Source organism: Schistocerca gregaria, chromosome 5, assembly GCF_023897955.1.
Source record: "Schistocerca gregaria isolate iqSchGreg1 chromosome 5, iqSchGreg1.2, whole genome shotgun sequence".
Taxonomy (NCBI): Eukaryota; Metazoa; Arthropoda; class Insecta; order Orthoptera; family Acrididae; genus Schistocerca; species Schistocerca gregaria.
Genome location: NC_064924.1, coordinates 460894178 through 460920462, shown reverse-complemented (window position 1 = coordinate 460920462; position 26285 = coordinate 460894178). Strand labels below are relative to the sequence as shown.

At 40.0% G+C, this 26285-nt stretch overlaps 1 protein-coding gene across 6 annotated transcripts in view; it reads left to right on the top strand.

The window, feature by feature from the left end:
* Window positions 1-26285, top strand: part of LOC126273168 (trafficking protein particle complex subunit 8) — a 269428-nt gene that overhangs the window by 185202 nt on the left and 57941 nt on the right. For all 6 annotated transcript variants that reach the window (XM_049976647.1, XM_049976646.1, XM_049976644.1 and 3 more), the window contains 3 exons: window positions 15252-15396; window positions 22682-22775; window positions 22876-22941. In XM_049976647.1, coding sequence (XP_049832604.1) covers window positions 15252-15396; window positions 22682-22775; window positions 22876-22941 — 305 coding nt within the window. The remainder of the gene's footprint in view (window positions 1-15251; window positions 15397-22681; window positions 22776-22875; window positions 22942-26285) is intronic.

Here is a 26285-nt window from a genome sequence, read left to right as displayed (position 1 = left end):
TCCTACTCCATCAGGGGCCAGGCCATCTGTGAAAGCAGCTATGTCATTTACCAGCTCTGCTGCAATCTTTGTGCATCTTTTTACATTGGAATGACTACCAACCAGCTGTCCACCACGAGGAAAAACCACTACCAATCTGTGGCCAAGAGCAAAGTAGACCGACCACCCTGTGGCACAACGTGCAGCTGAACGTAACACATTTGATTTCAATGGCTGCTTCACTACTTGAGCCATCTGGATCCTTCCCTCCACTACCATCTTTTCTGAACTTCACAGATGGGAGTTATCCTTACAGCACATTCTCCGCTCCCGTAATCATCGCAGCCTCAACCTACAGTAACATACTGTCCCCACACCCTCCACCCAATAGTTTCCATCCCCCATGTCCTATCACCTCCTTCCATTCTCATCTGCCACCTTGTTTGTTTGCAGCCCTCTGCCAATGCATACACCTGTCTTTCCCCACTCCCTCCCCCTCCACGTCCCTAGCCCCCAGACAACTGAGCTGCACCTGTTGGCAGTCTAGCCCTCGCAGACTCCACCAGACCGCATTCATCTCTCCCCCCACCTGTACACCACTATCCTTTCCTGTTCTCCTTCTCATCCCCTTCATATTGCTGCTTGCATCCCATGTGATGCTGCATTCCAGCCTGAGATTCTGGAGTTGGCAGTTGTGTGTGTGTGTGTGTGTGTGTGTGTGTGTGTGTGTGTGTGTGTGTGTGTGTGTGTGTTTTGCTCTTTTACTGTCCGTGGCTGTGGCTGTAAACTATGTGTGAGTGTCTTTTAATTGTGCCTGTCTGCAATTTGACGTGTCTTCTTTACACTAAGTAGCAACACTCTTTTCCTATATTGTTGTTACTCCAGCCTGGAATTTCCATTGTTTGAAGTAGATATTTCTGTGAGTGGTGTTGATAACCAGCTGAAATCATTAAAACTGAACAAAGTCCCAGGGCCCAGTCGAATGCCTATCAGACTATATACCTGATTCATGGCCGAGGTAGACGGTAACTATCCTGAGAAAGCCTACTAAAAAAGCTTCAAGAACCAGCTGTAAATGATGACACTAGGAATAAACAACCACCTGCTACATATCACTCTTTTAGGTATCATAAGGGTAAGGTTAGCTTAATTACAGGACATGGAGACGTGTTTAAGCAGTCATTTTTTTCCCCTATGCTCCATATAGGAATGGAACAGGAAAAAGCTCTAATAACTCCCTAGTAACTGGTACAGTGGGACATACCCTCTGCCAAGCATTTCACAGTGGTTGGCAGAGTGTAGATGTAGATATTGTTTGGTAGTTCACTTAGAATGTTGAATAATGTTCTGTTGCAGAGTACTGTTTATCATTAATTACTTTTTCTTGTGTATGATAGCATTTTGCATGTGGTAATTTTCTTCTATTGTTAGTTGGTACAGATAATTACTTTGTTGTCTGCCTCTGTTAGCTGAGTGGTCAGTGTGACAGAAAGTCAATGATAAGGGCCCGGGTTCGATTCCCGGCAAGGTTGTCCTAATCGTCATCATTTCATCCCCATCGATGTGCAAGCCACCAAAGTGGCGTCAAATTGAAAGACTTGAACCCGGCGAGCAGTCTATCCGACGGGAGGCCCTAGTCACTCGAAATTTACATTTTTTATTACTTTGTTTTAAGATTTGAAGGTCACTTTCTGGGCCACTAGAGTAATGGTTGTTTTCAATAAGCTGGTTGTCTAAAGTAGGCTTGGGTGTTTTTAATCTGTTCTGTAATGTATTGTTTATTCTGTATGCCACATGTATTCCTTGTTTTCTCATAATGGTTCCTATTCTCTCAATCACCAAATGTCAGTGTGAGCCAAGTTTTCATATGTATTTCCAAACCATAACTTCACAGCATTTTATCGGTGCCCAAAGGTCACATTAAAAATAAAAACAACAGTAACAGGAAGCTGTACAACAACACATTTAGCAAACAAATAATATAAAGTACAGCTCAGTTACAAAATTGGTTAGCTCAAAAGGGCCATATACCTTAATTTTACTGGAATGCATAGTTTAGAGGTTATATTCTACACAGAAATTCATTTCAGACATTGGTCTAACATCCCTGTGTTGCAGATCACATGTGGTGGTAATATACACATGTGGCTGATTTCTGTTATCAGCTACAAGATGTAAAAATGTAAAATACATATGCCATCTAAACGACGACAAGATCTGATGCCATTATCAGGGTTGCCACAGGTTCTGGAAATCAGGGAATTGGGAAATATCAGGGAAATTTGAAAGAGTTAGGGGGGGGGGGGGGGGGGGGGACCACTGGAAAAATCTCATTTTTGCCTCAGTAGATGAAATGGTTTGTTTACTGAGATGTTGTGCATTGTCACTGGGTGGGTGCAGCTGAGCACAAGCGCCACTTCCCTACTCCCTCGTTACTACTTCTCCCCTTCCTACAACTCCCCTCAGCTTGCAGTCAGTGCTGCCACCACTTTTGGCCTCTAGCCTAGCAGCTGCTTACGAGAGGCAGGAAGGTGTGAGGAGTGGTTTGTTTGGATCTGATTCTCAGAGACAGTAGACACAGTGACCGGGGATGGCGGTTATGTGAGCCTCAGTTGTATGTGAGTGACTGTGTGAATATGCATGTGTTCTCATTTTCTGACAAAGACTATGACTGAAAATTGAGTTCTGAGAGTGTGATTGTCTTTTCTATCTGCCTGTCTGCAGCTCAGCCATCATCTTTACAGTGAATTCTACCTATCTTCATTATTATTGATTCTCAGAGTATTTGCAGATGTTATCTGTTTCGTGGATTGACCACTATGGTCACATTTCATCAACATGCTGTCCATCACTCACAAATATCTGGCCACAAGAGTGGATTTCCATGATAGGCCAAAACTGCGGGCCATTTCTGCTGGTATCTCTGATGGATGGGGCCTGCCAATCTGAAGCCCTTCGTTTTCCACTAATACAAGTTCTGCCCATCAGACCTAGTCCCACTGAACTGTCCGCATGCCTGGTCTGTTTGTATGTGGCGTAATGCAGTGGATTTTCGTGATATACCCACGGATCGAGGACTGCAGTGCTCCTCGGCAGGCTAGAGGCCACAGGCGATGGATTTCAAAAACTGCGACTGTTCATTGCAAATACGTTGTGCAGTATGGCATTTTATAGATATTTTATTTACCGTATTCTAGTACATTTTGGCACTTTTAAAGTAGTTTATACATTACAAAGTATGGACGATAAGAGGAAGAAAAGTGTGGCAGTTGCTGGTGGTTTGTACACCATGTACTCAAATATTTCTTGAAAGAAAGCTTACATAACACCTGTAAAATAATAGATATAACACAGTGGATAATAACCAACAATAATTAACGTAGTAGAATCAACATTTTATTGGCAGTCATCTATATTGTTGGTTTACACAAATCTTCCCCACCTTATACATTTCTTTCAACAGACCTATTTTTTTCTGAGGTTATTTCTGAAATTGGTGAAGGTATTTTAAATATGTCTTGCGACTCCAAGAAAATGTGTATTTTTATCACCAAGTGTGTTTCGTTTTATTGAAATAAAATAACTTCATTGGTCTTAATGAAACACACGTACCATTTGGCTTGCTTTCTCCATCTAAATACAATTTATTACAAATGATGTTGATGTTAGTACTTAAGGTTTTTTCTCACATTAGAAAATGCAATCTGCTTGCAAGTTCTATTTAGATATTTCCTCGTTTGGCTCTATTGTTTCTTGTACCATAGCTGCATAGACAGATTGTCAACTTGCATCTTTACTTACCCTTGAGATCTCAAAATATGTCAGGGAAAAATGCTAAAACTTGTCTGGAAATCGGGGAATTTCACTTGGGGAAACTTGTGGCAACCCTGTATTATATTCCTAACCTTCATAAAACTAGTGTGTATATATTTCAGGAACAATGAAAGAAAAATCCCTCTGAAGATGCCACAACTGTCATGAAATATGTTTGGGGATAAAACAACACAAATAATTGTGTTCTTGCAAGAAGATAGACTCTCTTTAATTCATTGCTGTTATTTTCTCCAAGAACGGAATGGAGCTAAAAATTCCATTATGATAAACTCATTGTTGTTGTGGTCTTTAGTCCAAAGACTGCTTTGATGCAGCTCTCCATGCTGCTCTATCTGTGCAAGCCTCTTCATCTCTGAATAAGTACTGCAACCTAAATCCTTCCTTGAGAATATGCTGCTTACTGTATACATCTCTTGGTCTCCCTAGATGAATTTTACCCCCTGCCCTCATTGTGCTTCCCTCCAGTACTAAATTGGTGATGTCTTGATGCCTTACACTGTATACTATCATCAGAGCCGTTCTTTTGCTCAAGTTCTCCCACAAACTTCTTTTCTTCACCATTCTTTCAGTACCTCATTATTAGTTATGTGATCTACCCATATAATCTCCAACATTCTGCTGTAGCACTACATGTCAAAAGCTTCTGTTCTCCTCTTGTCCAAACTGTTTATTGCCCATGTTTCACTGTGATACATGGCTACACTCCATACAAATAATTCCAGGAAAGACTTCGTGACACTCAAATCTATATTTGGTGTTAATAAAATAATCCTGTTCTTCAACCCTTTGCTTGCCAGTGCCAGTCTACATTTTATGTCGTCCCTACTTAGGCCTTGATCAATTATTTTGCTGTCCAAATAGCAAAACGTATCTTCTTTTATTATCTTATTTCCTAATCTAATTCTCTCAGCATCGCCTGATTAATTTGACTATGTTCCATTATCCTTGTTTTGCATTAGACAAGATTTGAAAACCTGAGCTCAGGTTTTCAAATCTTGTCCTATGCAGTCCCCGACAATCAGTCTTTCCTTCTCATCCCGTATGGTGAGTCTCCCTTCATCCGCAGTTCTGTGTGACTTTCCGAAACTCTGCCCCTTCCCCTAGACCTCTCCAGTCCTTTTCCTTCACCCTTCTTCCTTCCCCTTCAAGCTCTTCTGCCTGAAGAAGGTGCTGTCTATTTTGTAACAGCCTTTTTTGTCGTGCCTATCTGAGACTCATCATCTCCTTTGTTAGCCATTTTGCACTTACTGTAAATATCAGTTTTAGAAGTCTGTATTCCCTGTTACCTTCTTCATTTATTGCATTAAAGTTACTGATTCTTCTTCTACTCTATTCCTTTGCCTTGTTCTTGTTAATGATTGTGTAATGTTCCGTCTGAAACTCTCAGCAACCTCTGGTTCTTTCAACTTACTCTAGCTGCCACTAACAATTATTCTATTGTGACATATGGCACACACTGATTTGAGCTGGACGAAGACCTATGGTGAGCATTTGTGTGGAACTTCACAATCACAGATGTCACAGAGCTAATAATTAGAGCAGACTTCCTGGCATATTACAACCTTCTACCTGATATCACCAAAACATACCTTGGTCAACTGAACCACCAGACTAACAGCTGTGTTCTTCCAGTACCAAGCATTGACCCAATTTGACAAAATGATTAAAGCCACAGCTGGGGAGTACACTGCACCTACTTTGAACAATGTTTTCCTGCACTTACAAGACCGTCTGGTATGCCTAAAAACGTGAAGCCTAACACCAAGCACTATGTAAACACTCCTTAGGGATCCCCACTAGGGTGTAGGCTGTGAAGGTTAACTCCAGATCGCTTAGCAGTTGCAAAGACAGAATTTGACTGCATGATTCAAGAGGGCATCATGTGACCATCCAGTTGTCCTTGGTCATCATAGCTGCATCTAGTACCAAGGAAGTAAGGTTCATGATGCCCTTGCGGTGACTATAGAGTGCTTAACACCTATACAGTGCCAGATTATTATCCAGTGCTGCTACTCCGCAGTTACAACTTTGAGTTGAGTGGTGCCTGCCTGTACAGTGTGTTGGACTGTGCAAAGGCATATATGCAGATACCATTTGCTAAGGAAGACATCCTGAAGATGGTCATAATTACACCATTTGGTCTGTTTGAAAGCAAATTCCTGATGTTTAGGCTCAGGAGTGCAGTGCAAACATGGCTACGATTTATCAGTTCCATGTTGCGAGACATGCCACTCTGTTTTGCTTACCTTGATGACATACTGGTATTCTAGACTCAACAGAACAACATTGCCAGTCAGAAGTTTTAAAATGGCTGAACGAATATGGTGGTGTTCTGAACACAGCAAAATGTCTTTTTGGTCAGCCAGTAATCGATTTTTCCTCTCCTTACCACTACCTACAAAGTGGAAGCCATTTTGAAGATCCCCACAGTTATAGAGCTGCAAGAATTGCTAGGGATTCTAATTTTGTTTCATCGGCATCTACCACGAGTAGCAGAAATTCAAAAATATTTGACAGCTGTGTTCGCAGGTCCAAAATGTAAAAGGAAGGCAGCAGTATGGTGGAAGATGTGAGCCAGACTGCCATAGATGTTGTGTTGCAGCAACACAACAATGATGTGTTGCAGCCTCTAGCATTTTCTCACAGAAACTGTCAACATATCAACAGAAGTGTACCACTTATGACCATGAACTGTTAGTGATATACGAGGCAGTCAAATACTTTAGAGTTCACAATCTTTACCGACTACAAGTGGCTCACACATGGATTTTGGCAAAACATCAACTGTTCGCTGTGGCAGCATAACCAGCTTATGTTTATTACACAATTTAGCATCAACATTCAACACATCCAGGATTGAGAATGTAGTAGCAGACTGTCCCTCCTGGGTCAGCAGTGTCTCCACCATACACATTACAGAAGACAATGTACTGACCAAGAACTGCAAGAGCTGTTGCGGGAAACAATATCATCATTAGAGTTGCAGTTAGTAAACATTCCTGGCACAGGCATCTAGTTACACTGTGCATGTCACCAGTAAAGCTGTGGCATTTTTTACCAGCAGGATTTTGGAAGAAGGCCTTTGAATATTTCCACAACCTGTGTCACCTTGGTGTGTGATCTATGTTATGCCTCATCATAGATCACTTCTTGTGTCCAGGAATGAAGAAAGACTGCCATGAGTGCACATGATGTTGTGTACAGTGTCAGCGTTATGAGGTTAGCAGGCATATACATGCGCTGATCAGCAACTTTCCCAACACTACCACGTTTCACTCATATGCACATGGACATCATGAGCCCCTACTATCATCAAATGGTCAACAGTATCTGCTGGCAATGACTGATCTGTTCATACATTGGCCAGAAGTAGCAACTGTGGACAAATTTATGTGGAAACTTTGCCACATGCCTGTATGCTGAACTGGTTATCATGTTTCAGCTGTCCTCAGCATATTACAGCAGATTGTGGCAAGCAGTTCAAAGCAGAATTGTTCACTAAAATCACAGCATTCTGTAGCATGACTCGTCACAAAACAACCAGCTACCACCAGGCCAGCAATGTAATGATAGTGTTGGCACTGAACACTAAAAGCAGCTCTAATGTGCCACACCACTGGGTGGACAGGAACTCTGCCAGTGGTTGTACCTAGCCTACAGAATGCGTACAAACTGGTTCCTCTGCAGAAACAGTGTACGGAGAATCACTAATAGTACCTGGCGAATTTGTAGATGTGGCTTTGCAGCCTGATACAGAGCCATCTACTTTCATTGGTTACCTTAGAGATCATGTCAAAAAGATCTGACCACAACAGGCATCCAGACAGGGAACTGTCACCACATTTGTCCACAAATATCACAGCATGTGCACACTCATGATGTTGTATACTGATGGTGTCAAACCAGCCCTGCAACAACCATACACAAGGCCGCATCATGTTGTCAAGAGGGGAGGTCACACCATGGAACATTCTGGTCAATGGCAAACACACTGCCATCATAATAGACAGGTTCATCCTGGCATATGTCTTCAATGAGCCACACCCCACTGAGACTTGACAGATGCAGCCTCTCCCAACACCTGGTCCAGCAACAGCAACTATGACACCAGCAATGGCCATCTCAGATCCAGGGGACCAGCGCCCCATGAGATCTGCTCGACACGCCCAGTTCCTCGCACACTTCCTGGCTTCCTGGGTGGCACTCTGCCAAGGGGGCTCTGTTTTAACAACCCAGCAATTCTGTGCACTGTAGTGCGCAAGTGTTTCACACAAGTATTGTGCCGCAAGTGTTAGATTTCGTTATGTAAAATTAGTTCCATGCCAGCTGCCAGGAGTACTGTGTTTTATCTATTAACTCAATACTGTTTACACCTAGTTTATAGCAATTTATTTGTTAGTCTTTACTCTGTGAGTTATGCTGGGATGGTCACTGTGCTAGCCCTTAGTGACTAGTCTTTAAGAGTCTTATTAATTTTTTCATGAGTCTTGTCTTGGGGTACAGTGTGTTTAAAAGATTTTCTGTATTACTTGACCTACAAATGCAATCATTGGCATCCCAGCATAGGAGGTATCATTTGTGCATTTTATTATAAACTAAGGAGGCTAACCGGTTGGATGGGCCAGTATTTAGCCCTACGGCCAAAACAGTGATGCCATAGTGCATCCAAACATAAGTAAGACATCCTGGAGACTGATCAATAAACACTGAATAACTATCAGTAAGATGTGCAGTAAACCAGCCAACATTAGGCTTGAGGACAACTTAGTAAAAGGTGCAAATGGGATATGTAATTTGATCAATAAGTACTTGATTTCTCCTTTTGGCCAATTAACCCCATTATAGACTTGCAGGCTGAGAACATATAAAATCACACATTGTGTCAGGCTCAAGCAACACAAAAATTAGAGCAAATACTCATCTGGATGGATGGTATGTCAAGTATGATGATAAAGAAATGTGCAAATGAAATAACTGAACCCCTTACTTTCAGGTCCAGCTACATTCATTTGACACAGCATTACTACAAGGCCTCGCTAATAATGTAAAATCCCAATATCGCAACTTCTGTGGATAATCTTTTCTTGGTTGGGTCAATTTTCCTGGAGGGTTGCAGGTCCACAGCTTCATTTAAGTTTGGAATGTTAGTTGTGGTTGGTTCCCAAGCAAAACTAGCAATACAAATAAGATATAGTTAAATATATTGCTGCAATCAGTGTTGCAACTTTCATACCAAGCAAAAAAGAAGATGAAAATATCGTGCTATCCTGAAAATATGCACTTCTGTAGCTGTCAAAATGTTTGGTTGCTACTCATATTGTGCCAAAACTGCTGTCTCCATCTGAGGGATGTGCTTTTGACATGGTGACTTGTGATGAAATTGTTCAGGCATAATTTGAGTTTTACATCAGAATTACAGTGGTCTTCTGATTCAAATTAAGATTCATATAATTCTAATTTTGCTGATGGTTTCTAAAAAGGAATTAAGCCCATCCAACTGACTCTTGCTAACATCTCAAAAATTGCCGGTTCTGTATACAAACAAATCATGTTCATAATATTTTGATTGAACTGAACTAAAAAGCGGGGTGGAAGGTCTGGAAATATACAAAAACAAAAATTGCTAGAAAAGTGTGAAGATAAAAATCAGACAATATTACTTGGGGCAGTTGAAAAGAGCCCTAGTTACCGTAATGTCTCGCACAAAAACCATCAGCTACATTTGTGGTGACCCTTTGTGGGTGTGCAAGTCAAATTTGATGGCTCCATCTTTTGCCTCTAGGATGCATTGTATACCACATTGTAAGCAAAATGGTGAATATCAAGAGAATCAAGAACCATGCTCTTATTGAATATCTTCATTTGAAGGGAATGACACCAAAGGAAATTGCAGGGGACATGCGGAATACGCTTAAGGACAGTGCTGTGCCTTATGCAACAGTGAAAAACTGGGTGTTCAACATGGAAGAACAAGTGAGGAAGATGCTCCTAGGAGTGGAAGGCCTGTCACTGTTGCCACTGATGAAACAGTGACTGCAATTTGCGATACAATTTTGCAGGGTCATCGAACAATATTGCAGCACATTGGAACCACATTTGAAATCTCCCATGGGTGTGCTCATGACAGTGTTGTGGATATTTTGGGAATGTGGAAAGTTACATCTCAGTGGGTCCCGAAAGACTTGAATGCAAATCAGACACGAGTGTGTGTGCGGTGTTGTGAAGAAATTGTCTGCCAATTTGAAATGTATGAAGACAGCTTTCTTGCAAGGTATGTGACAATGGACAAAACGTGGATTCACCAATTTGATCATGAGACAAAACAAATCACAAAACTGGAAATCACCTTCATCCCCTAACCCGTAAAAATTCCGGGTGCAAAAATCAGCTGGTAACGTGATAGCATTGGTCTTCTGGGATGCAGAAAGGGTAATTGTTGTGGATTACTTGCAAAACGGCATGTCTCTCAATGCATCATACTATTGCATCCTCCTGGGAGAAGAGAGGGAGAAAAAATGGCACAGAAAATTGGTGTGTGGAGCTCTTTTGCATCAGGACAACGCAGCGGTGCACAAAATCCCTCGCAACACTTGAAACTCTCCATGACCATGGGTTCAAATCGTTGTCATCTGTCATGTTCTCCAAATTTGGCTCCATCAGACTTTTTTCTTTTCCCATACCTAAAAAAAGATAATTTGACAATGATGATTGAGTGATTGATGCTGTGAATGCTTGGTTGGACTCGAAATCAAAGACCTTTTATTTGAATAGTTTGCAGAAGTTATGAGTGTGCCTGCAAGTGTATTGAAAAATAAATTGGTATTATGAAATTTCTGTCATTCTTTATTTGTTAGGCTAGAATCTTTTCGACCACCCCACTCCCCCCCTCATATTGTGATATGCATCAAACAGTTCTGTTTTATCAGAGGATTACAAAACTGAAGTTGGATTTAGTCCATGCAAAGTATTACAGGAATTATCAATCTATTCTTACTGATAGTTTAATTAATTGATAGTAATTAAAACACTGTCTTTTAAGCAAAACTAGTTACAGTCAAGATATTTTGACCCCATGCTTCAATCAAAATACATAATTTGCGTCAAAGCTTTAAAGAAATGGAATAAAAATTAAGGTGAACGTTTCTCTCCACCAGGCTTGGCGGGGTCAATTCATGGAAACTATTCCCACATAACTTACTATGCCACTGTGGATAAGAGGTGGGTTTGACATTCAATAAATGTTTGTGGTGGTAGCATGATTTCTAAAACGGAAACCAAAAGTGAAAATTTGAATTGCACAATGAGAGCTATATATAAGTAAAATGGCTAATATGAATAGAGCAATCTTATGTTGTAATCAAAAGTGTTTGTTACGTTACATCAGAAACAACTTGTACATGTAAAATTTTAGGCTGTACTTCACAAACGAGTTTTCATCAGAATCCCTCCAGCATATGTAGCCCAAGAGTTCAATACTGATAAACAGCATTGACAATTGAGTGGCGATTTATTAAAACCTTTCCTATGAACAGCAGTATTAGAGAGAACTTATATCCAAATGTCTTAAAAATAAGTAAGATGTATGAAAATGGAAGTAAGGAGAAAGTTTCAAGTTATAGAACGATGTGACTAATCACACCTTCAGTAAAATAATAGTATCCTATCTGAGCTTGCTACCTTCCTCTCTAGACACACAATGCTTACTGAATTTCAGTATTGATAGAAGAAATAGCCAAGTGCAACCACTGCTATTATCATATTCTTCCATGAAGCATACTGTTGTAGAGAACAGAATACACATATTGTTGTAATATTTCTTGACCTGAGAAAATCTTTGATTATGTAAAACATTGGCTTATTCTAAGGAAAATGAGGCCACATGATATCAATAATGTGTCAGTGATACTTCTAGCCAAGTAACTGATGAATCTGAAACATTATATTAAACTTAGATATCAAATTGATAATAAGGTAGTAACTTCCAAATCCTCCAGTGAAGCAGTGTGATACAAAGAATTCCTCAGGGCTCAGTTCTTGGTCCTTTCCTTTTCCTGGGATGTGTTAATGACATTATGCATCCCTTCAACTCAAGTGTGAATTTTTGTCAGCTGGTGCTATTTGAATTAAGTACATCTTCCCATGATAAGAGACTAAGATCAATGAAAATAAATCCTAGAAGCTAATATTTGCAACCAGAAGCTTACATCACTCATGCGTAAACGATGTCCATGGAATGGCAGATGGAGCAGACAGCTGTAAAGTCTTTGGTGCCAATCTGGACTCAGACCTCTGATGGTTAAACATTTTAGTGTTGTGCAGTATAAAATCAGTAATGATCTGTAACTTTTTAGCCAGATGCCCAGGCACACATTGAAAACTGTATTACGTGGGACAATCTATCCCTACAATAGCTACTGTGCAGAAATACAGAATTCTGGTGCAGAACAGAATATTACTGCTACAAAAAAAGGAACACTCAGGATTGAACGCAGACTAGGCTCTAAAGAATCGTGTCATGAAGTTTTTGTACAGCACAGATACTCCACAATCTATTCTTCATGCACCTACGAGTTAATAATTTTTTGCAACCTTAACTAAGTAAATGTATTGATATACATGACCAAAACACAAAGTGTAATTCAAGTACTTCAGACAAAGAACAAAATTAAAAATGATTGATGAGAGTCTATGTACACTCATCTTCAGAAAAAAAACCGAACATCTTGAATGACTGGAGACAGGACATTCATATTCACTGAATGTATACATTACTATGTTCTGCAGAAACGATTAGCATTTGAACCAAGTTGGCCCACAGTTCAAGGACAACATAAAGATTGCAGCGTAACACCACCTGCTGGTAAAATGTGCCTGTGGCTCCTGTTGTCGGAATAAACGGGAGGTAACGGACCAGTGTGACTTCAGCAGATATGCATGATGCTTCACAGATGTATGCGCACACCGTATCATCAAATCAGTGAGTTTCAAAGAGGATGCATTATTGGCGTGAGAGAATGTGTTCCATCCATCCAGGAAATTGCTGCTTGTGTGGGACAAAGTGTTTCGGCTGTGCAACGAGTATGTGCAGAATGGTTCACTGAAGGCCATAGAATATGACGAGATGCGTCAAGTCGCACCACTCGGAACACCCACCAAGAAGATCGACATCCGGTGCAAATGGTATTGCAGGACATATCTGCGTCCTCCTTGGCTCTGGCGCAACTGTGGAACAGTGGAACACATTGTACACTATCAGGGGTGGCAGTATGTCACCATTTATTACAACATTGCTTACTTGCGCATCGTCCGCTTCTCCACCTACCTTTGACTAATGTGCAGAAACATGCCTGACAGTAGTGGAGTATGGAATGACATCACCAGGGACAGGAATGGTATCACAGTGTTTTTGATTCAATCCAGGTTTTGTTTGTTTGAAAATGATGGCTGCATTTTGGTTCGCCACAAACAGGGGGAGCGGGTTCACTGTGACTGCATTTACCCAAGACATACAGTGCCAAATCAAGGCCTGATGGTGTGGCATGCTATTGGGTGTAAGCGCAAATCACAGTTGGTGCATGTCCAGGGTGTTGTGACCAGTGTGACCTACGTGAATGACATCCTGCAACCCATGGCCATATCCTTTATGCACAACACCCCAGATACAATTTTTCAGCAAGACAATGGACTACTGCAGGTTGCTGCATGAGCACATGCCTTCTTTGTGTCACAGGGTATCAGCATTTTGCCCTGTCCTGCCAGATCACCAGACTTGTCGCAAAATCGAAAATGTGTGGGAGATGGTGAAACGGAGGGTGCAGTGCTATGACCCAATGCCAACCACCACAGATGAACTTCAGAACCAGGTGAATGCAGCATGGATGGCTATATCACTGGACACCATTTGTGCTTTATGCATGTTGATGCCATCGTTTGTGGAACATGTTATCATGGCCATTCCAGATCCTATGCCTACTCGGCAACAGGACACATGCTGCATGAAAGTGACTGAAATGCTAAACCTGCAGAACATACTAAACATCCTATCTCTAGTCATTCAAAATGTTCTGTTTTAGCTGAACATGGGTGTATTAATGGAATGAAAAGGTATAACAAACTGCCAGAGCCACTGAAAACTTGTGGCCAGGCCTCCTTAAATGAAAGCTAATTTTTTTAAATTTTTTATTTACTATTTTTAATTGAAACATGATTGTATCCACTCAGTGCATTTTAAAGTAGCAAACAGAGCCCACTGATGCATTTTAACATAAAGTTTATGCAAACTAGGTGTATAATGTTTCCAATGTTTTTATAAATAAATAATTATGTTTTTATTATAAAAATTAGGCATGTGGTATTAAGTATGTGATAAATTAATGTTTCTTGTTATCCTAACACGTGTGGATGTCATAAATTTTGATAAATGTTATTAATTGCAATTACTACGTCTAAGACTAGTGCCCATAAATATGGTATTTGCAAAAGTCTTCATATTAGTGACTCTGTGCGGAGAAATGTAAATAAATAAATACTATTAGTTTCTTGTGGTACTAAATGACCATTTACTTGTCTATATGAAGTTGTGACATAATCATAGACTTTCTGCCAGCAGTACAATATGTTTTTACATAATTATGTAAATATTTCATTATGTCTCTCATCCTCGAGACTTTTTACTGTAGTCATTTAAAATGTCACATTTATCTGGGCACTTTTGAATGCAATGTTACTGTCACAGTTAAATTACATCCTCATCTGTAATCACCATTTCATAATGAATTTGTAGTGACTAGTGGCAGACTACGGTATTGAAGTGAGTTTCCATTAACGAAATGCGCTGATAAACCCATCGTTGAGTGCCCGTAAGCTCCCAATGCACACATGCACACATGTTCTCGTGTCTCTCTCTCTCTCTCTCTCTCTCTCTCTCTCTCTCTCTCTCTCTCTCACACACACACACACACACACACACACACACACACACACACAGAATTAACTAAACATTTTTCTGAATCTCAGTAGTAGTAACTATGTACTTAATATTGTGGCAATGTTATGTCACAGCAATGGCCTTGTATTCATTGCAGTTTGGCAGGATGTCTGTCTGTATCTGCATATGACCATCCTGATTTAAGTTTTCTATGATATCCCTAAATCACTCCAGTCAAATGTTGAATGACTTCTTTGGAAGGGCATAGCCAATTTCCTTGCCGATTCTTGAAGCACATCCAGCTTGTTCTCCATCTCTAATAACCATAATGTTAACAGGATGTTAAGTCCTAATCGTCCTTCCTTCTTAGCAATTAACATTGTGCATTTGCTACCTTTTTTCATTTAAGAAGTAATAGTTTATTTTATTTAGAAAGATATGTTCATTATGTGTAGCTTGATTTAAAGTGATTTCTGTACCAAATATAGGTTGGTATTACCACATGTTACAGGTATCGATTAGTAAGACATTCATGGGAGATAACTGTTTTGGGTTCAGTTCAGTGTACATCTATGGCAACAAACAGTTGTGTAGCCTCCACTGACGAGAGTAGCCAAGTTTTGAATCTGGCACTACAAGTTAAAAATGTTAATCAGGTGAGCTTGCTTCAAATTATTATTGAATTTTACATAGCAAAAGTGTTATTACTTAGAAGCAGATATTTCACTATTTTCATTATCACACTTTCAGTGTGCGACACTGATCAAATGTAATTGGAAACATGTATCAACATGTTGTTTTAATTTCCTTTTGTGTTGACCAGAAATTACCATATAAATCTAGGTGATGACATTTTCATGACCATAGGATCATGTGTGGACAACAGGACATTACCCTCTGACCTACTTGATATGCCAGTATTAGTTCATTGTGTTAGACAAAAAACTAAAGAAAGCCATAGGACATGTGAAAAGGATTGCAAAAACTGAAACAGACAAGATAAAATCTGATTTTTTGACATTATTGAATGAAATTGGACTGTAGCAAGTAAGATAGCTAGGAACACTGTGACACCGGTTGGACATTGCAGTGTACATAAACACTAACAGCTGGATGCCACAAAAGGTGTACGAAGTCCCATAGCAAAAAATACCTAATTGCCTGATACTGAAAGTTTGCAGGTGAAAGAAGAAACCAAGTTCTGGGTTGAAGACAGCATGACATGAACAGTTGATGGGTGGCATGTATCTGAGGTACATACAGCTTTCTGCTGAAATGATCTTATAGAAAAATTTTATCTGATCAGTACAAGGTTTACAAGGTCCAGGACCGCTTTCAGTTATTTAATGCACAAGAAGTAAACATTGTACAGATGTCATATGTATTGCCATTTTGAAGAGAAACTCTGAAAGTTTTTTTACAAGCATTCGATGTGCGAACTATGAGTGACCCAGCAGGTGTCAATACAGTAATCAAATTCTTGCCATACCCATCCCAGCATGGCATCATCGACTGTAGTTCTGCACTAGCTCCAATTTGAATGGTTTCATAGACAGCTTCTGTTGCAGGCTTTCCAGGCTGCCATTGAAGCCATTTCAAGTTCATGGGATGCACAACGCACCAATTTCTTTGGACTCCTTATGAATGTCTCTCTTATACACTCCACATTCACTTCACTCACACTGGGACATCCGCTTCTTTTTGCCAGGCACAAGCAACCTGACATAGCGAATTTGTTGTGCCAGTGGTAAATGGCCTTCCTTGTTGGCGGCTTCCTACCATACTTGGTGCTAAACATCTGTTGAACAGCTCTAGCATATTTGTTTTTGTCGAAATCCAACACAGAAAGCTCGCCCCACACCTTAACTCTCCATGTTTGTGACTAGTGCTGACTATCGGCAAATTACCAAACTATGCTGTGGCAATATACATGGAAGATAAAAAACTTGCTCTTCAAAATGACATATACATTATATCTGTACAATGTTTGGTTCTTGTGCAACAAATAATTGAAAGTGTTCCCAGACTTTATGTACGCCCTGTACTCAGGCCCAGCTGACCCCGTGTCATCCTCCACCAGTGGCAACATTGGATATGGTGTGGAGGGGCATGTGGTCAGCACACTGCTCTCCCGATTGTTGTTGGGTTTCTTGACCTTAGAACTGCTGCTAATCTACCGAGTAGCTCCTCAATTGGCCTCATGATGCAGAATACACCCTGTACAAGTCTTCCGACCAAGGAAAAATCCCTAGCAATACAAGGAATCAAATCTGGATCCCTATGGTAGCAGTCAGCTGTGCTGACCACTCAGCTACAAACACACACAAACCTAGTCAAAGCTATTATTAAAATTGAGCAAGTTAACAAGTAAGGAGAGCTTTTGCAAATACTTCAGTTTCTGTGTTCTTGGCAAATGGATGCAGACCACTGTAGACGAGTAGAGTATTCAGTGATAAGAGTTTTTCTAATCAGTTGATGAAAATTTCTAACAGAAATGCAAATAATTGTATGAAAAAAATTACCACTATATGGTATAGATTAACCTCCAGGCAGTTGATACACATGCAAAGAAGTTAACATTATAGCTTCCCTTCTGAACACAGGTCTCAGTATGAGCACACACTACATTCAGCATGATCACAGGGTGTACATGTATGCAGCTTCTATCTCCCGTTGTCCCAGGCTTTCATAGGAAAAATGGTCATCATGGACAGGCTGATATAACATACCCACCCCCTGAACTGGTTCAGATTCATTGAAGACATCTTCAAGATCTGGATCGCTGGCGAGGACACCTGATCCACATTCCTCCAGAAGCTTAACACCTTCTCCCCCACTCATTTCACCTGGTCCTATTCAGCCCAACAAGCCACCCACCTCAACGTTGACCTCCACCTCAAAGATGACCACGTCAGTATTTCCATCCATATCAAACCTACCAACCACCAACAATACCTCCTCTTAGACAGCTACCACCCATTCCATACCAAGAAGTCCCTTCCATACAACCTAGCCACGTGTGGCCGTCATGTCTGTAGTGACAGGCAATCTCTCAAAATACACCAAGGCTCTCACTGAAATAATAATTACCTTCCCAAAAAATGTCACCCATGCCTTCTCTCTAAAATCACCCACTACCTCCCATAACTCCACCATACAGTCAGAGAGGAGCATTTCTCTCGTGACTCAGACCACCCAGCACTATAGCAACTGAATCGCATTGTCTGCCAGGGTTTCGACTACCGCTTTGTGCCCTGAAATGAGGTATGTCCTACCTACTATCTCACTATCCTTACCACCCCTCCCATACTGGTATTTTGCCACCCATCAAACCTACACAATATCCTCGTCCGTCCCTACATAATGCCTGCTCCCAATCCCGTGCCTCATGGCTCATGTACCTTTAATAGACCTAGATGGAAGACCTGTCCCATAAATCTTCCACCACATGAACAGTTGATGGATGGCATGTATCTGAGGTACATACAGCTTTCTGCTGAAATGATCTTATAGAAAAATTTTATCTGATCAGTACAAGGTCCAGGACCGCTTTCAGTTATTTAATGCACAAGAAGTAAACATTGTACAGATGTCATACGTATTGCCATTTTGAAGAGAAACTCTGAAAGTTTTTTTACAAGCATTCGATGTGCGAACTATGAATGACCCAGCAGGTGTCAATACAGTAATCAAATTCTTGCCATACCCATCCCAGCATGGCATCATCGACTGTAGTTCTGCACTAGCTCCAATTTGAATGGTTTCATAGACAGCTTCTCACCACCACCACCACCACCACCACCACCACCACCACCACCACCAATACCAATATGTACTTATGTCCAGTCAAAAGCATCACCTATCAGACACATCTTCCACCAACACCTACTCGGGTCCGGTCACAAGCATCACCTATCTCATCAAAGGCAGGGCTATCTGTGAAACCAGTCATGTGAGCTACAAGCTAAGCTGCAACCACTGTGTTGCATTCTACATTAGCATGACAACCACAAGCTGACTCTCTGCATTAATGGCCACCAACAAACTGTGTCCAAGAAACAGCTGGTCCAGTCTATTGCTGAGCACGCCGCCCACCACGACTTTCTTCATTTCAATGACTGCTTCACAGCCTGTGCCATCTGGATCCTACCCACCAACACCAGCTTTTCTGTATTGTGCAGATGGGAACTCTCCATGCAATATACCCTGTGTTCCCATAACCCTCCTGGCCTCAACCTTTGTTAGTCATTTCCTTACCCATATAGTTGCTTCCCCATTCCCATCCGTGCACTACACAGCCCTCTATTCCACCAACGCACCCACAGTCTTTTTACTTCTATCTTTTTCCACTCCCTCCCTCCCTCCCACCTTCTCTCCACCTCATCCTTGTATGCTCCTACATGCAAAACTTTCCATTCCTCATCCCTACCATGCTATCCCTCCCTTTTCCTGCCTCAGCCTCCTCCTTACCTGCACCACCCACTTGCTTCTCTCATCATCCTCTGCTGGTCAAAGTCTGGCCTCAGCAACCATGGGCTGTGGTCATGTTTGCATGAGTTGTGTGTGTGTGTGTGTGTGTGTGTGTGTGTGTGTGTGTGTGTGTGTGTGTGTGTAGGGGGGGAGGGGGGTATTTCCGACTAAAGCCATGTAGGCCAAAAGCTCGCTTTCTGACAGTATTTTTATTGTGCGTATCTGCAACTGTGTCTCTGCTATATGGTGAGTAGCAACTATCTCTTTCATAATACTGTTACATGACACCTTGGTGAAGTGCTCTTTAATGTTATCTTCTGCAGTAAATGGCAACATTAAATTAGTTTGGAAGTTTCCTGTGTGTGTCACCTATGTATTTCACTCACTGAATTACTGAACAGATCATGTTCCAAAACTCATCCAATATTTTACTAGAAGAAGGTGATAAAATAAATTAAAAATGTAATTAGTGGTCGGTCCCATAGTAATAATGTTCTGCCTGTATTGGACACCTACATCTGCTCATTCCCTGGACACCTTTAGTATAATTGTGTTATTAGAGTCCTTATTGTGTACTTCATATATATGGAAAGTAGTAGCTTTCTCTGAACAACTCTTCCTGTGTTCAAGAAAATATAAGTGACTCTTAAACTGTCCAAATATAAAAATACATTAAATTGTCAAACCTGTGAACTCCAGTATCTGAAATTAATACTGAAGACCTATTTCAGATTAATCACAATCTTAAAAAAAATACAAAAAACAAAAATAAGATCAATGTAGACTTTGCCTGCTAATCTAGAATTCTTAAAGGATTTCTAGAGCCTTGTGCAAATATCTTTAACAGATTGCCTATTAAAAAATACTATCTCTCACTCTCACTCTTTGATTATCCTGCCTTAGGAGAGTGTGTGCACTTGAGCCAGTCACAGGTTCACTTCCTTGTCTTCAGTTTTAAAAGCCTCTTTATTAATTCACTGTGTTTTTTCCTTTCTTTTCTCTTTGTTTTTTCGCCTGTTGTATCTTTTCTTCATACTTGTTAAATTTCTTGTTTCTGATGTTTATTCCTGAGTTGTTTTCTGCCCTTAATTTCTTCTGATATTTTCAGTTATTCCTGGTTGTCTTGTGTTTCTTTCATCCAAGTGGTCTTTAATTTAATTGCATTAATTATGATAAATATTTTCTTAGTGAACATTTTTTCATCCATCACACATAGGTGCCAATACAAGTGTAGGCATCTTTTCCTAAATTTATCTGTGATGTTGTCTGTGTCTCAGAGAGCACCACTGTAGATTTTTCAAAGAATTTTCCATTCATGTCTCAGTGTATCTGATTTTATAATCCCTCTAGTTAATGTGGTTTCTGTCACATACAAGGCTTCTTGTACAACCACCATGTTGTAGTGTACTAGTTTTCCATTACAAGACACTTCTCTCTCAGTGTAGAGATTCCAATATATTTAAGTGTGTGTTAGTAAGCATTCACTGTTGTCCACTACCACATATACACAGTTTTGATAGCAGATAGCTCTTGGTCTCCTTTTGCTAATAAGAAAATTTAATAACAGTGACTGTGTGGGATGCGACTGGGTGTGTAGTGAGATGTAATCTCTCTCATTCTAAAATATTACTCTTTCATGAAAAGACCTACAATGCTTGTAAATATTGTATGTACCAAGGATTCCAACTCATAACCTGACATGTGCCAAGTGAGCGAGGTTCAGATTTAGGTAGGATACAAAAACAATACAAAAAAGAAACATTTCAAATTTAGTTTTCATAGTAATATAAATTTATATAGAACAATTTTGTGCAAAGCACAAGTAATTATTGGTCAAGAGTAGCTTCATCACTAATTGCTTTATTAATGAATTCTGAACAGCTGTTCACCAACCATATGCGATGCCACAACTGTTGGAATGATGTTATTGGCACCAGTGCAAAACAGTGTGACGACATAATCACAAAGATTACCGACTTACATCAGCATTGTCTATGCTTGAATCTGCAGTAGTGCACTGTTCAGTTAAAGCAGTCACTGTTGCTCCATGGGCACAGCAGCAGCACATTTTGAAGGGAAGAGTTTGCGAAACATCTAAGTGACAATCTCATTTTATACTCTTTGCATGTGTCATACGGTAGTCACCTACCAAAATATTCACTACTAGTCAGGTTTTGTGAGCCTACATGCAAGATGACACAATGTTTACATACTGTTATATTGGCAGGGGAATGCGAGTTTGATATCCGTGATGGATACAGAAGGGTGCTGATAACAGAGATGTGTGGGCAAGACTGAAGATGTACCACTGAAACCAAAGCTGTACAGGAGAGACCCAAATGTTCTAGGTGCTTTTAGAAATGTTCTGAAACCATAAATCATAAATGCCTATGTTCTACAACTTTTGCCCCTTGAAGGTATATAACGGTTTGTGCTAATGCATTAATATTATTTTAGCAAAAAATAAAAATTGTTTATATGTCACTAAAATGCCATATCATAAGAGCGAGTTTGCATAGTGTCATGCAAAATCTAAAAGCTATAAGAGGGCATGGAGAAACAGTAAGGAAGAAAAAAGATGCCATACTGTAATTTGAAGGAAAAAAAAGAAAAAAAGTGTAAGAGAAGGTTGAAGTGAAGAACTATGTGAAAATGTGAGAGAAGTTTTCATATGAAAACTGAGAATCAGGTGAATAACAATAGCAGAAGGAAAAAAATAGAAAGAAAATTCACACACTTCATGAAATTTGACTAGATGCAACATGCAATGTAGAATTTGTGGTCTTCCTTTATGATCCCACGAAATAATAGTCAGTTTCCAGTTGTTGTTGGGAAAGTAGGGTAGACATGTAGGTACTTTGGCACAAAAATAATTCAAGGGTGACACATAGGCATGTGATGTCTGAATCAGATTGCCAACATTAAAAGTACATAAGCAAGTGTTCCAATAAAATATAAAAAAGGAACAGTGACAAAAACAAAATATTTATTTGATAGTAATCAAGAAACAAGGTAACAGTAAATCTTTACTCTGACCAGCTGCAATCAGGCAGTGCCTCTAGTACTATTATATTTCATAAAATTAACTCGATATCATATGAAACACAGATCTGTGTCAACTTCTCACACACCAGAGACTTCTCTCAGAGGAGCCAAATGTGTACAAGTGCATGAACAGTCTTTTTGTGCATGTAACTGTTAACGGACAATAATAATTACTATTTGTTATGTCATACTTTTTATTTATTTATCAGAGTCAAAAACAAATTAAAATAGTTAGCGTCTTCAGTGGTTGAAGATTCAGCCACATAGGTTTCCTCAGTGTTGCCAAAGATACGCCTCATTGTTCCTCAAGCTTTTAGGAAGCATCTTCGTTGTACCCATTTGTGAATACTATAATTACTCTTTATATGTTATCATGTAATACTGAAACAAGGAATAATTTCTATATGCCCTTATCTTAATTTGCAGGTACACGATCCTATATTGACAGAGGTATCAGTCACTCAGGTTTCACTCGTCAGCAAAACGTGGCAGCTATGTGGAAAAATAGCTGTTCCTACAGGTAGTATATAGTTATAGTTTGCAATTTATATTTGTTTTAACATCATTGTAGCTGTTAATAATTTGTTAATTCAACTGAGTTAAATATTATTTCATTTCAGGAGTGAAACTTCAGGCACAAGAGTCAATTCACTTTGTGTTTAGTGCACGCAGACAGAAACACAAACGTAAGTTAATCATATTTTGTGATACTGAACCACTGGATGGTGTAATAATTGTTTCAGATAATAGTGATTAAAAATTCTGTACATCAGGTGTATGGTAGTGTTTAAGGGGTTCATAGCAGATGAGAATTTTATATTAGCTGCTTATATATGACTGCTCATCACTCACAAACAGTGTTCGCTGTCCCTAATATTAGTTATCTTCTGGCTATAAATTTTATTCTTTGCAGAACCTGTTCCCCTCATTCGTGACTTGACTATTTCTGTTTAATGTGACATTTTTCTTTAAGTGGTATTGGTTGTGTGTATAATTGTAAGTATTGTTATTGAACTTTAAGTTCCTTTTTTCCCTTGGGTGGTATTTATGATAAACGCAAGTAATCTTTGTGGCGCAAGGATGGATGAAACACTATTGGAAGAGAGACCCCTACTTTATAATTTTGTGGAGTATACATTGATTTTTATGTTATAACATTTATTTTGACACACATCTAGAGAAGCTTAGCTGTTGCATTCGTGTTATACAAGTCAACAATTTCATTTTTAGAAACTGCATAAATAATGTGTTCTTCTTCTTTTTTTCTTTTTCCTCCTCCTCTTCCTCCTCCTCCTTCTCACCATCACCACCCTCACCATCTGTCCCTCTTGCTGGCAGGGTCCACTGTTTTAGTGTTCTGTTGCAATTTTATCTGATCTTGTGCCTAATGAACGTGCAGGACTGAGATCGTGAGATCTTTGTGCAGGGTGTCAAGCCATTGTTGCCTAAGTCATCCTACTGGCCAGTAAGTATTTACTCTCAGACTAATACCAGTCTTTGCCACTGTTGTTGCATCTGCCCTACTGTTGCTGCATCTGCTCTACTGTTGTCGATACTTCATGTAACTTACGAACTTCACCATATGTGATGTAATCATGGAGCAGTGTCAATCCAGATGTCCCATTGAGCATCTTTGTTTCCATAAAACAGCAAGTCATTGTTCCAATTCTTTCGTCGAAGGCCAGCATTCAACTTAATAACAATAAAATTGCTTCACAATTACGCCTTTGTTAAATCTTGCGAGAATAACTCAAACATCATACAAGTTTTCCTTTAAATGATCATCAAGCTTACCTAGAAATTAAATTCACTGATTAGCCAGAACATTATTACCATCAACCTACTATTGATATAAATCCGTCCAGGCGATGTTAGCTGGTGAGGAACCACTGCTAGTGAGACACACGGTTGTTGCACATAGATCAGTGAGCGTGCTGTCCGTGTGTAGAATCGGGAAGGCATGCTATCCATCTGAGTTTGACCGAGGGCAAATTGTGATGGTATGGAGGCTCGGCACGAGCATTTCAGAAACTGCATGACTTGTCGGGTGTTAGAGGAATGCTGCAATCAGTGTCTTCAACACGTGGTGAAACCTCGTTCCCAACATCATTGGGTTGGGTGGCCACCCTTCATTACAGGTTTTAGACATCATAGGTTGAGCAGACTAGTAAAACAGGACAGGCGACGAACTGTGAAGGGACTAGCATTAGACTAATGCTGAGCAGAGTACTACTGTATCAGAACACACAATGTACCGAACACTCCTAATGATGGGCCTCCGCAGCCAACAACCCATGCATGTGCCAATGTTTACATCATGACATTGGCAACCATGACTTAAATGGGCATGTGACAATCGGCACTGGACTGTGGTGCAGTGGCAGTGTGTTGCATGATCTGATGAATCCCAATACCTTCTTCATCATGCTGGTGTGAGGGAGTGAATCCATCATCTTCCAGAGGGAGCAGCTCTTTGGCGCCTATACTGTGAGATGAAGACAAGCTGGTGGCAGCTGCATTATGCTCGGGAGAACATTCACGTGGGCATCCATGGGTCCAGTGGAGCTTGTTTGAGGCATAATGATGGCCAAAGTGCATCATACATTGCTTGCAGACCGTGTACGTCCCCTTCATGACGATTGTTTCCATGTGGCAGCAGCATTTTTCAACAAGTTAATGGGTCACATCACAAGATGAGGAGTGTGATGGAGTGGTTTGAGGAACACAGTGACATGTTCCAATTGATGTGCTCTCCTCCCAACTTGCCAGATCTGAACCTGATCGAACACATCAGGGATATGATTAAATGAGGTGTCAGACTTATCACCATCTTCCTTTACGGAAATTGGATGACGTGTGCAGGTGTAGTGCCAACTCCTTCCAGCAACCTACCAAGGCCTCATTGCTTCCACACCATGATGCATCACCACTGTTGTCTGGGCCAAAGGTGGACATACCAGCTATTAGGCAGGTGCCCATAATGTTGTGGCTGATCAGTGTATAGTGTGTAAATAATAGAACGCAAGTTTTCACCTCAGAGTTGCTGGCTCTGTAGTTTTCTCTGTTGCTCATGTCACACTTCAGAACTCACCATCATTGCTTGTAGCAGTGTTTGATCCAACAGTGAATTCATAATAGCCTTGCCAATTCTAAATCTTATTAAATGCAAAATTCATGCTGTAATGGACAAAATGATTTTCCTTTGCTGGATTGTGACGTGCAATAAAATGTGTTTGCCTTATCACGCAACCTGAGGATACATGAAAATCAAAGTAATGGCACTCCACACACGTTACCATTGAAGAAAATATTCAGTTTAACTTCATTCAGAATAAATATACAGTCTGTGTAGGGATTCCACAGCAGCCCTATCCTCCTTTTACACATTAAAGTAGAAGTACCCGTAATACACCAGACTCATTCTGAGTCATAATTCCGAACCTATAAATTTTCTCATTTTACCAAAACCTCACATGCCCTTCCTTCACCTCCTTTCCATTAATATGCTTAGTGAGATGTTTCAGCATCAGCATGGAAATTATATGCAGGGGAGTGGGAATCAAATCCCCATATTTAGGTTTTCCATTGTTTTTCCTAAAATATTTGATGTTAATGGTGAGATCTATCATTTGAAAAGGCCTCAGCTGATCTTGTGTCATATCCTTGCTTATATTCCATTAATAATGTTAATGACTTCATGGTCAGCAGAATGTTAAAACCTAATCTCCCTCCTTCCATTGGTCTTGGGTATTCATTACATTATTATTATTATTATTATTATTATTAGTAGTAGTAGTATAATAATAATAATTATTATTATTATTAATTTATTATTATTATTATTATTATTATTATGCTGTGAATAGGCCACCTAAGGACCACATTCCAATTTCAGTTCTTCATTCTTTGTTCTTTTCTTTTAGCATGCTTTCATCTGTTCACTATGTTTCTTCTTTCTGTCTTCAGACCATTTTGAACTAGTCTTGTTAGCTACCCTGCCTTGGAATCCTTCCATTTTCAATACTTTTTC